This window comes from Fusarium proliferatum (assembly GCF_900067095.1).
Source record: "Fusarium proliferatum ET1 genome assembly, contig: FPRO_scaffold001, whole genome shotgun sequence".
NCBI lineage: Eukaryota > Fungi > Ascomycota > Sordariomycetes > Hypocreales > Nectriaceae > Fusarium > Fusarium proliferatum.
In genome coordinates this window covers 2,243,566-2,257,903 of record NW_022194790.1, presented here as the reverse complement: position 1 = coordinate 2,257,903, position 14,338 = coordinate 2,243,566, and the positions used below count along the sequence as shown (strand labels likewise).

Here is a 14,338-nt window from a genome sequence, read left to right as displayed (position 1 = left end):
TACAAGAAGTTATACTCAGGCCCCGGCCTATCAGAATCTAGACTATGCATATTCAACCATTTCGAGACTATGCAATTTATAAATATGCGGAGGTTACCATCGATCTTATCTTTGGTCTAAGAACGGGAGATAATGTCGATACCGATAACCTAACTATTCTTAACCTCAAACCAATCTCGCAGCTTTCCCGTGTGGCATAAAGCTTAATGTGGCGCTGGGATATCAGTGGCTGGACAAGATCACGTGGCGCTAAAACCGGAATAACCTGGGGCCGTGGCAAGAACAGCCTCCTGCGACGTAACCGCGCCAAAGCGTGCCTTGCTCCTTGAATAAGCTCCAACTCCAACGACATATACAGCTTCGGTGCTCGACGGCATCATGGCTCCCAAACCGGATACCCCGTTCCGCTCTGCGGACATGAGCATGGTGCAGCTCTATGTCTCCAATGAAATCGGTCGCGAAGTTGTCACGGCCCTCGGCGAGCTTGGTCTTTGCCAATTCCGCGATGTAGGCAACAATCCATCAATTCTTGCATCAAGAACTGAGGCTAATTCATCGATGCATCATGCAGCTTAATGAGGATGTCAGCGCATTCCAACGCACTTTTACTCAGGAGATTCGACGACTCGACAATGTTGAGCGACAGCTGCGTACGTCATTCAAAGGGATCCACCACGAACATACGAATCTAACACATTGCAGGATACTTCTACGCTCAGATGGATAAGATCGGGATCCCGCTACGAAAGCTGGACCTCGACGTCGAGCGACTTGCATCCCCCTCAACCTCCGAAATCGACGAGCTTGCCGAGCGAAGCCAGAAATTGGAACAGCGAGTTTCTGCCCTGAACGAGAGCTACGAGACCCTGAAGAAGCGTGAGGGCGACTTGACCGAGTGGCGATGGGTTCTACGTGAGGCCGGTAGCTTCTTCGACCGTGCTCATGGAAACGTCGAGGAGATCCGCGCTTCTACTGACAACGACGATGCCCCTCTTCTGTCTGACATCGAGCAAAACCAGGGTGGCCCCGATGCCGAGCGTTCTTTCTCCGGCATGAACATTGGCTTCGTTGCTGGTGTCATTGCTAGAGACAGAGTCGCCTCCTTCGAGCGTATTCTCTGGCGAACTCTGCGAGGTAACCTCTACATGAACCAGTCTGAGATTCCCGAGCCCTTGATCGATCCTACCAACAACGAGGCTATCAACAAGAACGTCTTCGTTATTTTCGCTCACGGCAAGGAGATTCTCAACAAGATCCGTAAGATCTCAGAGTCCATGGGCGCCGATGTTTACAATGTCGACGAGAACAGTGATCTTCGACGAGACCAGATCCACGAGGTCAACAACCGCCTGGAGGATGTCCAGAACGTTCTACAAAACACCCAGGCCACTCTTCAGGCAGAGCTTAAGCAGATCTCTCAGTCGCTGTCTGCCTGGATGGTTCTTATCACCAAGGAAAAGGCCGTGTATAACACCCTAAACAACTTCTCCTATGATAGCGCCCGGCGAACTCTCATCGCCGAAGCCTGGGTCCCCACCAACGATCTTCCCCTGATCAGGACGACGCTTCAGGACGTCACTAACAGAGCTGGCCTCTCCGTCCCTTCTATTATCAATAAGATTCAGACCAACAAGACGCCGCCCACTTACCTGAAGACCAACAAGATCACCGAAGGTTTCCAGACTATCGTCAATGCCTATGGTACCGCCACGTATCAGGAGGTCAACCCGGCCATTCCTGTTTTTGTCACCTTCCCTTTCCTGTTCGCTGTAATGTTCGGTGATTTCGGCCATGCCATCATCATGCTTTCAGCTGCTCTCGCTATGATTTACTGGGAGAAGTCTCTGAAGAAGGTCAGCTTCGAGCTGTTTGCCATGATCTTTTACGGCCGATACATTGCCCTGGTTATGGCTGTTTTCTCCGTTTTTACCGGCCTAATCTACAATGATGTCTTTTCTATGTCCATGACTCTGTTTGAGAGTGCTTGGGAGTTTAAGAAGCCCGAGAACTATACCAACACTACAAGCATCGTTGCCACTCTGAGGGAAGATGGTCACCGTTACCCCTTCGGTTTGGATTATGCATGGCACGGAAGTGAGAATGACCTCCTCTTCAGCAACAGTTTGAAGATGAAGATGAGTATCCTTCTGGGCTGGGCACACATGACCTACTCGCTCTGCTTCTCTTACATCAATGCTCGCCACTTCAAGAAGCCCATTGACATCTGGGGTAACTTCATCCCTGGCATGATCTTCTTCCAGTCCATCTTTGGCTACCTTGTTATTTGCATTGTTTACAAGTGGTCTGTTGATTGGCTAGGCACTGGCCGCCAACCTCCTGGACTGCTCAACATGCTTATTTACATGTTCCTCCAACCCGGAACTATTCCTGAGGGCGAAGAGCTTTACGCTGGACAGTCTGTTGTCCAAGTCATTCTCTTGCTCTTGGCTTTCGTCCAAGTCCCCATCCTCCTCTTCCTCAAGCCTTTCTATCTTCGATGGGAAAACAGCCGTGCTCGCGCCAAGGGTTACCGTAGCATAGGTGAAACCTCCCGAGTTAGTGCTTTGGACGGCGATGATGAGGACGCCAATGGCCACGGCAACAGCTTCGACGAAGATGGCGAGGGAGTTGCTATGATCTCTCAGAACATTAGTGAAGAGCATGAGGAGTTTGAGTTTAGTGAGGTTATGATCCACCAGGTCATTCACACAATTGGTGAGTTTTCCCCAATCTACATTGGCATTGTACTTTGCTAACAAATGACTAGAATTCTGTCTGAACTGTGTCTCTCATACTGCCTCCTACCTCCGACTTTGGGCTTTGTCTCTCGCTCATCAACAGCTGAGTATTGTGCTTTGGTCTATGACTCTTGGCCCTGCCCTCAAAATGAGCGGCGTTGTCGGTGTCATCATGATCGTTGTTTGTTTTACTATGTGGTTCTTCTTGAGTAAGCATTGCCAATCCCCTCTATCTTGATTGTTCACTAACACATCCTAGCCATTGCTATTCTCGTTTGTATGGAGGGTACCAGTGCCATGTTGCACTCTCTCCGTCTCGCTTGGGTCGAGTCGTTCTCCAAGTTTGCAGAGTTTGCGGGTTGGCCTTTTGCGCCTTTCTCGTTCAACACCCTACTGGAAGAGTCGGAAGAGCTCAAGGATTACTTGGGTTAATTGGAAGGGTTCGCGTATGGGTTGCCTTTTTTTTATAGCAGTAGACAGTGGTATTTTTATTGTATCATAGGTAGCATAGTGCAACATTAGAAACTCTGGGCTTTTGCCAAGTTCTTTTACTTAAAAGTCAAGCTGTTCGATAGTCAGACAGACAGCCCGCGTAATGCCCATCCCTTGTAACTATAGAATCAAGCCTTCTTGTACATGTCCGTGAATGTTTCTGGAGCTATATCCTCTTCATCCCCAAAGAGGTGCCGTCACCTCGACAGCTCTCTCCACCACCGCCCTCACTCTGTCTGCAAAAACTTTGTTGTTAGACTCAACCTCGAGGTCTTCCAACCAAACCGTAGCATTCATCCTGTCCACCTTGATTGACACTCCTGGCACAGGAATACCAATCTTGTGCAGCCTATCAATCTCCTTCTGTTGTCTCTCCTGGAGTTGTGTATCCTCACTATCCTCTTCTGTCTTCATGGCATCATCGGCCTCATCCTTCTTGATCTTGTCTTCGGTGTCCTCTACAGCTGGCAATTTGGGGGTCGTTACTGGGGCAACGTTGTCTTGACCGAACTGAGCTTCGAGAAACCAGAGAAGACGCTCAAGGCGCTCCTCTGGGGAAGCAGAGTGGTGAGGGTTCACATCCGGTAGCTCGTGCGAGTGTGAGTGCTTAGCGGAGGAGCGCTTGACAGCAGCAGGAGAACTCTCCACGGAGAAGAGAACAGCCATGACGGAGTCGGCGATGCCGTCGTTGAGCATATTGCCCTCCCACTCAAGCTCAACCTCGCCGTTTGTGCGGTATCGGACTGAGACACATCCCATGACAAGGTAAGCTGCAACGAGGCTAGCAACCTCCTCATCAGCATCCTCCTGATTCGTTTCCTCACCATCCGTGATCATATGATCTCCATGCCCATTGCTTTGACCATTCTTTCCACGGCGCATCTCAGGGAGTTCTTCGATGTTGCCAAAGGTGCCCTCAAGAGCCCACTTGACGAGGTCGACACCTGCAGCACTGAGGGTCAGGCGCTGCTTGCAGGTAATGGTGGTTGTGTTTAGACCCGCGTACTCGCGTAGATCCTCGGGCGCCATGAGAGAAAGCTTGAAGTCGTTCTGAACGAGCACGCCGGTAACGAGAGGCGGTGCAGCGCTTTGATCAGGATGGATGCTCTGAGGAGGCTGGATCGACGCAAGTTTTCCAACAACCTTGGCGGTCTTATCGGCTTTGAAGGGGATGCGAAGCTCTTCACAGTTGCGGGGTGAGTAGACTTTGACCTTTGCTGTTTTGTTTGCGTTGAGAGAGAGGAGTTTGGATTTGAGACGCATCATGTTGTGCTGTTCGCCATGAACAAGAATCTGTCACAAACGTTAGCATAATGTTTGGTGGTGAATGAGAGAGGAGGCAGACGTACGACGACAGGAGCTGCAACTTCTTCGATAAATTCACGGTTCTCAACGCCATCGACGTGAGCCGCAAACGAGTATTCCTGAACACTACACCTTCGAGGAATGAGGACTTTCTCGCCATCTCCCCCGGGCATTCGACGAGCGCCCGCCATACTACGAGACATGACTGCCTGGATCTGATCGGGTTCTTGCATGATCTGCTTAGCCATTGTGCCTTCGACACTGTAACCCGTGATGATCACGCCATTCTTCTCGCTGGGCGCCCACCGTTCCAGTAGCTCACGACTGACACCATTCTGAAGCATACCAGGACTGGCAAGCATGACACAACCGCCAACATCGTCGAACCTGTCCAAGTTCTTGAGAGAGCGGATGTACTTAAAGTCCCAGGGTCCACCCTTACCAGCTCCATCACCGGACGCCTCTGCCTCGGCCATTCGCTCACGGAACAAGCGTTTGATGTTGTCGTTCATGGCACCAACGTAGGTCTGGTAGATGAGCATACACTTTCTTGCAAGGTTACTGGCATAGTAGATGGGGTACTTCTGGAAGTCAGCATGCTTGCCCCAGTACTCGTCGAGAATCAAGAGCAGCTCCTGAGCTCGTCCGAGGGCAAAGACTGGCATGAGGACACGACCGCCTCGGTTGAGGATACTTGTGATGGATTTCATAAGGGCCTGCTCTCTCTCGAGGCGAGGCACATGAGAAGCAATGCCATAGGTGGATTCAGTGATAAGAACATCAATCTTGACGCCCTTAGGAACCTCTGCTGAGACCAAATGTCGATCTTGCTCGCGAGAGTAGTCACCTGTGAAGAAGATGTTGAGGCCAGCAATCTCGATAAGGAACATGGCAGCACCAAGAACATGGCCGGCAGGGTAAGGGGTGATTCTGATGGAGGAGATAGTATGAGTTGTGTGGTAGTCGATGGCCTCGATCTGAGTGAATGTGTTTAGATGGTCTTGCTCAGTATACACTGGCTGCGTAGTGGGATTCGATGAGGTATTACCCACTCGAACACTATCCTGAATGAGCCACTTGTAGATGGCCTTTGTGGGATGGGTCATAAAGACACGACCCCTGAAGTTCGTCTTTGCGAGAACATACGGTAAGGATGCTGCATGGTCGATGTGGAAACTATGGCTGATTAGCTGGAATCCTCTGATGGCATCTGGCTATCTAGAGATGATATTGGCGACTGGCGATTCAGGACAGGACGGCATCACAAGGACGAACAGCAAGGGCGTAAGGTAAGGGAAGCGGGCAAACTGTATTGTATTGATCTGGCATACAAGAAAGCAAAGTCGTGGATGTCGTCATCACGCGAGCACGATACAGGCCGCAATAGCACAGCGCAATACGAGGCAGTTCTGTACCATCCGTTCTATCACATCACATAATATCGAAACACAGAGTCGTCCCTCGCCCTGTCCAGCCTATGTACATCGTCGCGGGGGTGGTAAGAGGGGATCGCTTACTGGCTGATGAGAAGCACGTCGACAGTGCTAAGATCGAAATCGTCGTAGAAGGGCAATGCAGCGAGTCCATCGTATGCGGGATGTTGGCCGGCGTCAAGCTGATAAAGGGCATTAGACAAGTACTTATGTGATAGACTTATCGACCTGTTCTTACCATGACCGTCTTTCCCTTGTATTGAATAATATGACATGACCTTCCTACTTCGTTTCCTCCTCCCAGACAAAGAAACATAAGTTCGTCTGAAGGATCCACTGGCTCTTCCGCCGCAGCCGCGTTCATGGCGGAAGCCTTTCGTTTGGATGCCATTGTTGTAGATCCGCCGAACTATGGTCCAGCTCACATTCGACGTCGAGGTTCTATATAGATTATTAGTAGAAGCAGCCTTCGGCCACAAGCTCTCCGATAGAAGGCTGCTGTTCACAGCTAATGAAACTGCAACTGGCCGCAGGGATAATAACAAAAGAGATCAGATCACTATATCAATCAATGAATGGATGGATGGATGAATGAATGAATGAATGAATGAAATAGGCGGGCAGCACGGGCACAAACGAGGCAGACGCGTTTCTTTGAACAGTGAACGGATAAAAGCCGGCGTTTTTTTGACGGGAGCTTGCTTTATTATCAGTGGAGGAGGTGGCTTTCAAAAGGAAGGGATCCTAGGTACGTACGTATTTTACGGGAGGAGGCTCTGCGCACGTGACGTTAAAACTACGCGACCTCCGTTTTACAGGCGAAGGTGCCTCCTTCATAGCCAACCGGCAGCGAGTTAACACCTTCGCCCAACGACGATATCCAGCGCCTCCATCTCGGAACGAAGCTTGAGCGCTTTCCAATAGCGAATCTCTCACCCGCTGAACGTTTTCACAGCTTTTCCGAGTGCCCCGCCGAGATTGAGCGCGTCGGATGGGAGGCGTCGCGATTGATTTGACAGGCTCATCTGCCTGCTGAGCTAACACACTCAACTCACGCATTTCTCCCAGCTTTCTTTATCCTCGACCTGGGCTCACCTCTCGACCGACAAAGCAACCACGAACAGGAAAACTCATCATGGCTCAACCTCAGCCCCAGACGCAGATGCAGGTGCCGCCTCGCGCATTCTCTCCACCGCAGCATTCACCCTCGCCTGCCGCGTCGCAGTCCAGCTTTGCCCTCCCACCGCAGAAACGAGCCCGAACCGACGGACCATCCTCGCAACCCGAATCGCCATATGCTACATCCCCTTATGCCGCGAGTCCAGGTGCCACTCCAGGCGCTACAGCTACGCCGCCTGCTGGGACTGGATCTCCTGCATTTGCGCAAAGCCCTGCTCTGCCGCAACCGTATGCCACACCCTACACCAACGGGCACACAACGCCTGGCCTTAATCTCCCTGACGTACGACCGAACTCAACACCTCCTATTCAGCAGACCCAGCAGACCCAGCAGCTACAGCAGCCTATACCTCAATATACTAATGCCACAATGACTCCTGTGCCTGTACCTGCTCCTGGTCAGCTAATGACCCCAACTCCTGGCCCCGGAGTCATGGGGCCCCCGCAAAGGCCAGCAGAGCGACCAACCAAGGATTACGAGTACGATGTGACAGATTCGCTTGCTGGTACTGGCATCGACCTTCGAGCTGAGGAGCAGTATATGAACGACCTGTATGCGACCGGTTTTGACGAAGCGCGGACGGGCTTTGCTCACCAGCCACCGGGGCCAAAGTCGAGCTTCTACGGTGCCGGGCCAGCAAACCAGCCTGCCCAGTCTGTTCCGGATCAACCACAGGATCAGTTTGCTGCACAGCAAGCGGAGAGGGCTTGGTCAGAGTCGTCGATGCGACTTGCACTTCAGCGGACACAGGAAATTAGTGATCCTTTTTTGCTAGTCGCCTTGCTGCATCGACGCGCGGATAAGATCGCACGAGAACATCATCTGGCGCTGAATTTGGATCTGAAGAACAACAGTCAAACCATGGGAAAGATGAGGCTTCCGGAACAATTTCCTGCGCCAAAGGTGACTGTTAAAGTGACTCCAGGCCCAGATTCGACCATGGTTCATACAACGGGCTCATACATCCCACAAGATGCTTTTCTAGTTGATCAGTTGGCATTAATGTCTATTGCCACAAAGCAGCGACTCCGAGAGCTAGTGGAGGATGCACATGTAGTGGCAACGAATAGGCAAAAGACATCTCATGGCGATATACCTGAGGAATGGACTCCAGCGGCAGCTCCTATGAATGCTGAGCCCCTCGAGCCCATTGACAAGCCAGTGGATGCAGTGAACGGTGTCGACGGGACCCCTGTGGAGAGTGCGAACGGGGATAGCACGAATCCATTGAAGCGTAAGTAGAACCGGCAGCAAGTATTCAGTTTTTCTCACACTCTACAGGTTCCAGCGATGCAGCCGGATTGACCAACGGCGCGCCTCCAGTCAAGCTGCCTAAAGTGTCGTCGTATATGACAACGACGATGCGGGACCTTGCTAGACAAGAGCGTGACTGGGAAGAGGCACGACTCCGCAAGCGCCAGAAACGTAAGGATGGTATACCAGACTCGGTAGCCACAACATCACGTGCTGGCAGCGTGGCGCCTGGCACTCCCGGTTCTGTAGCGCCAGAAGCTCCAAAAGCAATGACGAAGAAGGAGATGAAGAAGAACCAGCAGATGAAGGCTGCTGAAATTGACAGTCATCAGAGCCAAAACACCACAAGTAGCCTCTTTGCTGGCTTTGGAGGTAAGGGTGGACTGTTTGGTAAAAAGAAGGCTGGCAAGACATACGACTGGATGACTCGAGGCAGCGGAGCCAGCACGCCGACCAGAAACGTTTCGGGTGCCGGAAAGGGGCCCGGAGGGCTGGGAGCGGCGCCGGCACCTGCAAACATGGCCATGACTACCGAGGGCCGCAACCGACTTGGCACATGGAGAGAGGATAAAGAAAAGGGGCGGAATATCCAGCTTCGCGATTGGGTTTCAGTATTAGAAAGGGATGGAAGAGAAGGCAAGGCACTTCAAAAGGCGTACCTTTACCTGGACGCATCGAACCCCAAATAAGCACAGCACATCACAACATACTATAGCTATCAAAATGCGGCGAGGTAATGGGAAAGGGAAGACGTGAGATGAGATTTCGTGACACACGGCCAGGGCTAGGGATGATCAGCTAGTGGAAGATACCCTGCGCAGCGTGCATGGCTTGATATTACTTAGCACGGCGTTTTATGTTTTTTCTTACTAAAGGCATGACTTGGGGACGGGCAGTCCTTTTTGTTTTCTTCTTTTTTGGCATGCACTACAGGAAATGAATGGGAGAGGAGAGACTTTGATGGCATGAAGATTGGGGATTCTTTTTGAGACTGAGGGAATTCGGCAATGCCTGTTTAGGCGTACACCATAGGAAGATGGGTGCACCATGTATTTCTTGGGCCTTTCTTTTAACCATTTTCACCCTACTTTTTCTGAAGCTTGGAGCCCAGCGAAAAGGGCTATAGTTCGGGGAGAAAAGTGAAGGGACAAGGGCCTTCTAGGGAGAGAAGAAAGAATAGACCCCTTATGAACTTGGCCTGACCTGAACTTGTTTTTGAAGATTAAGTTGATTTCGTGATGAGTGTTTTGTTGGAGTTGGGAGACGAAAACATTCCTATGTTGAATCAAGGGAGAAAGGGCTCTTTGACCTTTCCACGCGGTAGATAAGCTAGGGGAGACAATAAAACTCTGAGATCCCGACCCTGACTGATAAAAGTACTTGGATAATCTAGTGTAAGTTTAGGGGACTCATTGCTAGATTTTGTTGTGGCATCTTCTTTTTGAGTCTCATTGAGAGTCAATTACAAATGCTTCGTCTGTCTGATGTGCTTGGAAAAGTGGGGCTATCAGCTATTGCGGAATCGCTATTTCCCCTCCCTTGAATCATCAACAATCATAGAGAGTTTCAATTCTTTTTATCTCTACAATTCAATTGATTCCTGGGAAAAAAGGGTCCAGATCGACCTGACACAAAGAAGCATAGACAACGCCACATTCTGTTGAGTTCAAGACAAACACGCCCTCACCTCAGAGTCTCCAAGTACTTCCCCATTCAGCCACAGCCACAAGGGAGAGAGGGAGACTAATTAAGCGCCCAATAACTAGATCTCATACCCGTTCGGGAGGATTTGTGCTCTTGGCTATACGGGAGGCGATCATCATGGCAATCGCGGTTGGTTCACACAGTTCCTCGCTCTAGTCTTGCTCTATTCAGAAGATCCCTTGCTTCGAGCCGGCATGGACTATCGTATCTAACGGCATGGGCCTAGGCAATCGGCCAGATCTGCTCAACGGCGTCGATCAAGGGTAATCTGGAACAATGTGTCAAGTTGGTGGCGAGTGCGGCGCGGGGTCAAGCAAAAGTGAGTTGGAATTGATTCTCGTTGGGTCTTGTTGTCTTGTTTGGCATGGACGAGTGTCTGGCCCCGAGGAATCTCTACATCCCTCGATCGAGATGGACGCTAGTGATTCGACTTATCAGTTGTCGTAAGGAGACACATGATCTGGATTCGAGGGAGTCAGTCGGTCCGTGGAGCCGTGGGACATCCCCCAGGGCCCAAGCTGTAAGACCTCTTTACGTTGGTTGGGACTATGTCTCATTGTATACCCGAAACGGCGATACTTCTCTTCGGGTGGCTTTCGATCTTGCGCACACGGTATACTTACGTGCAGCCATGCTAGGTACTCTTCCTCCCTGAAGCTTCAGACTATATCGCCCCAGATGGACAGACATCACTGCAACTTGCAGAGCCATTGTCGACGTCCCCCTTCGTAAAGGGTCTCCAGGAGGCAGCTCGTGAGCACAGCGTCGCTATTCATGTGGGCATTCACCATCGTGAAGAGGGACAGGACCAGTCAAAGAGGATTCTCAACCGTGCGTTGTATATTACTGCCAACGGAGACATCAACGATGCAACAACATATGATAAGCTCCATGTGTTTGACTATGGCAGTCTAAAGGAGAGTGCAACAGTCCAGCCTGGAACAAGCCTTACAGCACCGTTTGACTCCCCCATAGGCCGCATTGGAAGCCTCATCTGCTTTGACTTGCGATTCCCCGAGGCAGGATTGGCACTCGCACAGCCAGGACCTCACAGCGCATGGAAGAACAAGCCAGCGCAGATCATCACATACCCAAGTGCATTCACCCTTCGCACAGGTGCAGCACATTGGGAGACTCTTCTCCGAGCCAGGGCCATCGAGACACAGAGTTATGTAATTGCAGCAGCACAAGTTGGAAGACACAACGAGAAGCGAGCTAGTTGGGGACAGAGTATTGTTGCCGATCCATGGGGGAATGTAGTCCTGAAGCTGAAGGGCGTGAAAGAGGGAGAGCCCCAGGGGACTGCTGAGGATGGCGCGGAGGGTGAAATTGGGTTTGTTGATATCGACCTTGAGCATTTGGACAAGGTTAGAAGGGAGATGCCTCTTCAGAGGCGAATGTGAGTTGATACGTCATTTGTGGTCTACCTATGCTAATAGTTGCAGTGATGTTTATCCTGAGCTGTAATCAAGACAGGTAGACTATATTCGATTTTATAGCAGCATATAGAACGTAGTCGATACAGAGCCATTGCCAATCAGTGGGTGGAAATGCGAGGTCTCTGTGCGGCTATTTACCCAAGTGCCTGGTTGTTAGAAAGTGTTTTATATGTACACGATGATGTGGATGCCGACCTATTATCGTCTGATGCTAAAGAGCCTCAATCAAGATATGACTTAGCTCACGAAGCCTTATTATGCTAAGTGACTTTTCGTATACACAAATTCTCAAGTGACCCTTCTCAAATACTACAAGTTCTTTACAGCTGATGCAACTTATGTTTTATAATAATATGGACATTAAATGCTGACAACATGAGTATTGCAGTCTCTCCAACTTGCTCGCTGAATCAGGCATGCACAGAAACAATTGGCCGAAGATCTAACCTGATTCCTTGGAATACCTTAATCAACTCGTTCTGAACCCTGGGAGCCTGAAGTGAGACAAGTATATTGAGATGTCCACGGGTCGACCATTGCGGTTTAGCATGCGAGGAGCATCTGTCATTGCCACCTGAGGCTCAAGCGACATCATCATCCCTTGAGGCTTGAGGCTTAGACCCTTCTAAAGTACGGCACTCGCCGAAGAGCACGGGGAAGCAAATCCCCAGCTCCCGTACAAGAGAGATTGGCCATGAGCAAAGCCAAAGCCAAACCAACAAAGCTCAGCCCCGTAAAAATCAGGACCGACAGAATGGATCGGTACTGCACTGTACATCAATAAGTCCCGGATGGCTGGGACGGCAAGCAAGGGTATCTGGTTCCGAGAGACACATGACCGCATCCATGCTGTTGGGCTCCTGGTAGAGACGAACTGTCTAGCCTGCCAGGTAGGCGAACGGTAGAAGAACAAGGGCTGAGAGGAAGACAGGCTGAAATAAACGCCCAGTTGCAGGAACCATTTTGTTTAGACTTTTCTTCTTTGGTCAGACATGGATTGTACATACAATATAGCATGGGTAAGGAGATAGCATGGATATGGGTTTGTTTGAACAGCAGGAGAAGAAGGCAAAAACAATGCCGAGATGACGATCTGTCAACTTTGGCCATGTCCACTTCTGGGGATACTGTAGCCTCGGTTCAACACGTCTCCATAGAAGCAGAAAAGAAGTTTTCTCTTTCTTCTTCTTGCACGAGCCCCCTTTCGCTACTGCAGTAGATTAGTACTGGGCAACTTTGCTAGCAACTCCCCGGATGGAGAATATCGTGGTCTCAGTTCTTGGTGTTTGCGCTTAGTGCTGCGACGTTGCAGCCTGGTCTTGGATGTTACCAAGTTGCTGGGTTCGGCAGAGAGAAAGCAAAAAATTTCTTCGGTCTTTCAGCCTCGTTGTGAAACGGTTGTCTTTTGTTTTTGCTGCGTGTTGGGTTTGGAGAAGGTATATCGGGGCGGTGTTCCGTTGAGGATGATACACGCTGTAACGCAAGGCAGGGCTGATTTGTTATATTGCATGTGAATATAGGTGTCTGTCTTGCACCATGTTTGCCTGGCTGAGATATCGAAGTGGCTGTCTTAGTACCCAATGCGGCTGTAACGGAAGCACATGCCGAGTGATAGTTTTTGGGTAGACTATCGCGATCAGTAACTCAATCGTGTCTTTGGTTGGGACTAGTTTTTTTATCGTATTGTATCTATGTTACTCTATAGTCCCTGTTTTTTTTTTCCTTCTTTTTTTCTTCTTTATTACTGATTTTTTCTTTCTGCTGCCCTTGATCTTTGAGGCTGAATAATTACAGCCTCATCCTTTCCAAAGTCGCAGAAGAAACAACAAACCTAGACAAACGCTTTGATTGTATCCACTTGATTGATACCATCACCGAGCATGAGGTCGGGGTGCTATGAATATGGATACAGGTACTTGCTCTCTCCCTCTCCCTCTCTCTGTGTGTTAGGGACACACCTCATTGACCCCTGTCCCTGTCCCTGTCCCTGCTTCAACTCCTGCTCTTTCCTTGTCGATATTCCATGTCCATGCAAGATTCCCGTCTCGCCTCTTTGATTAATCAATATGCACAGTATAGAGTAGGTGCTTCCATTTTTCTTTCCTTCCTTTTTCCTTCTCGTATTTTTCCTTTCGTCTCACACCCTCCTCTCTCCCCCCGTCATGGCCCTTGCACCTTCCTTTCGCTTCTGCTTCGTCTTTTTTGCACCTGCCTGAAGAAAACCCATTCTCCACCTCACCTTCCCAACGCTTCGGTCCCGGGAGCCAGGCTGCATTAGCCCGGTTTCACCATGACCAAGGCGGCAAAGGCTCATGTACAATCGGTACGTACCGGTACATGACGCAGACTTGGGATGAGAAGGTTCTGTACCCCAGCCTAAAGGAGGAAGCTGTCAATGTCATCTTGCATTAGCCTATTTATCATTTTCAGGGGGGTTAATCAACTTGGACTCAGTTCATTTTTAGCATCTCTACAGAGTACCTTAGCTGGGTTGTTTAGTAGCTCACAGACTAAGAGAAGAAGAAATAACGTCTTTTCTTGTCTTTTCTTTGCTTCTGGTGTTGGTCTGGAATATTGCTTTTCTTGTCTCAGTTATTTTTTAATTTTTTTTCTTTTTTCTTTTTTTTAACTGACGGAATCTGTTTTATCGTTTGTCTCTTTTCTCATTATGACGCCTCCTGCATCCACTTTATGCAAGGCACCGTAATTAACCTTTTTGTCTCATCTCGTCTTGTTGGGTTGGTTCGCAAGTGTTTTGTTTATCCATTAATGGCTGTTGGCTTTGTTCTCTCA

General features: G+C 49.9%; 4 protein-coding genes across 4 annotated transcripts; 3 read left to right on the top strand and 1 right to left on the bottom strand.

The window, feature by feature from the left end:
* Positions 1 to 378: 378 nt before the first annotated feature.
* On the top strand, positions 379 to 3,170 carry FPRO_01350 (putative vacuolar ATP synthase 98 kDa subunit; the record flags this gene model as incomplete). Its single annotated transcript, XM_031232450.1, has 5 exons — positions 379 to 507; positions 572 to 650; positions 703 to 2,715; positions 2,768 to 2,947; positions 2,998 to 3,170. 5 exons carry the CDS (start codon positions 379 to 381, stop codon positions 3,168 to 3,170), a joined length of 2,574 nt encoding a protein of 857 aa, XP_031075123.1.
* A 237-nt stretch (positions 3,171 to 3,407) lies between these two features.
* FPRO_01351 (uncharacterized protein) lies at positions 3,408 to 6,359 on the bottom strand (the record flags this gene model as incomplete). Its single annotated transcript, XM_031232439.1, has 4 exons — positions 3,408 to 4,523; positions 4,580 to 5,711; positions 6,053 to 6,150; positions 6,207 to 6,359. The coding sequence occupies 4 exons, from the start codon at positions 6,357 to 6,359 to the stop codon at positions 3,408 to 3,410; spliced, it is 2,499 nt and encodes an 832-aa protein (XP_031075122.1).
* A 744-nt stretch (positions 6,360 to 7,103) lies between these two features.
* FPRO_01352 (uncharacterized protein) lies at positions 7,104 to 9,091 on the top strand (the record flags this gene model as incomplete). Its single annotated transcript, XM_031232428.1, has 2 exons — positions 7,104 to 8,382; positions 8,430 to 9,091. 2 exons carry the CDS (start codon positions 7,104 to 7,106, stop codon positions 9,089 to 9,091), a joined length of 1,941 nt encoding a protein of 646 aa, XP_031075121.1.
* A 1,132-nt stretch (positions 9,092 to 10,223) lies between these two features.
* On the top strand, positions 10,224 to 11,573 carry FPRO_01353 (putative nitrilase; the record flags this gene model as incomplete). Its single annotated transcript, XM_031232417.1, has 4 exons — positions 10,224 to 10,235; positions 10,333 to 10,425; positions 10,745 to 11,505; positions 11,552 to 11,573. 4 exons carry the CDS (start codon positions 10,224 to 10,226, stop codon positions 11,571 to 11,573), a joined length of 888 nt encoding a protein of 295 aa, XP_031075120.1.
* Between the last annotated feature and the right edge of the window lie 2,765 nt (positions 11,574 to 14,338).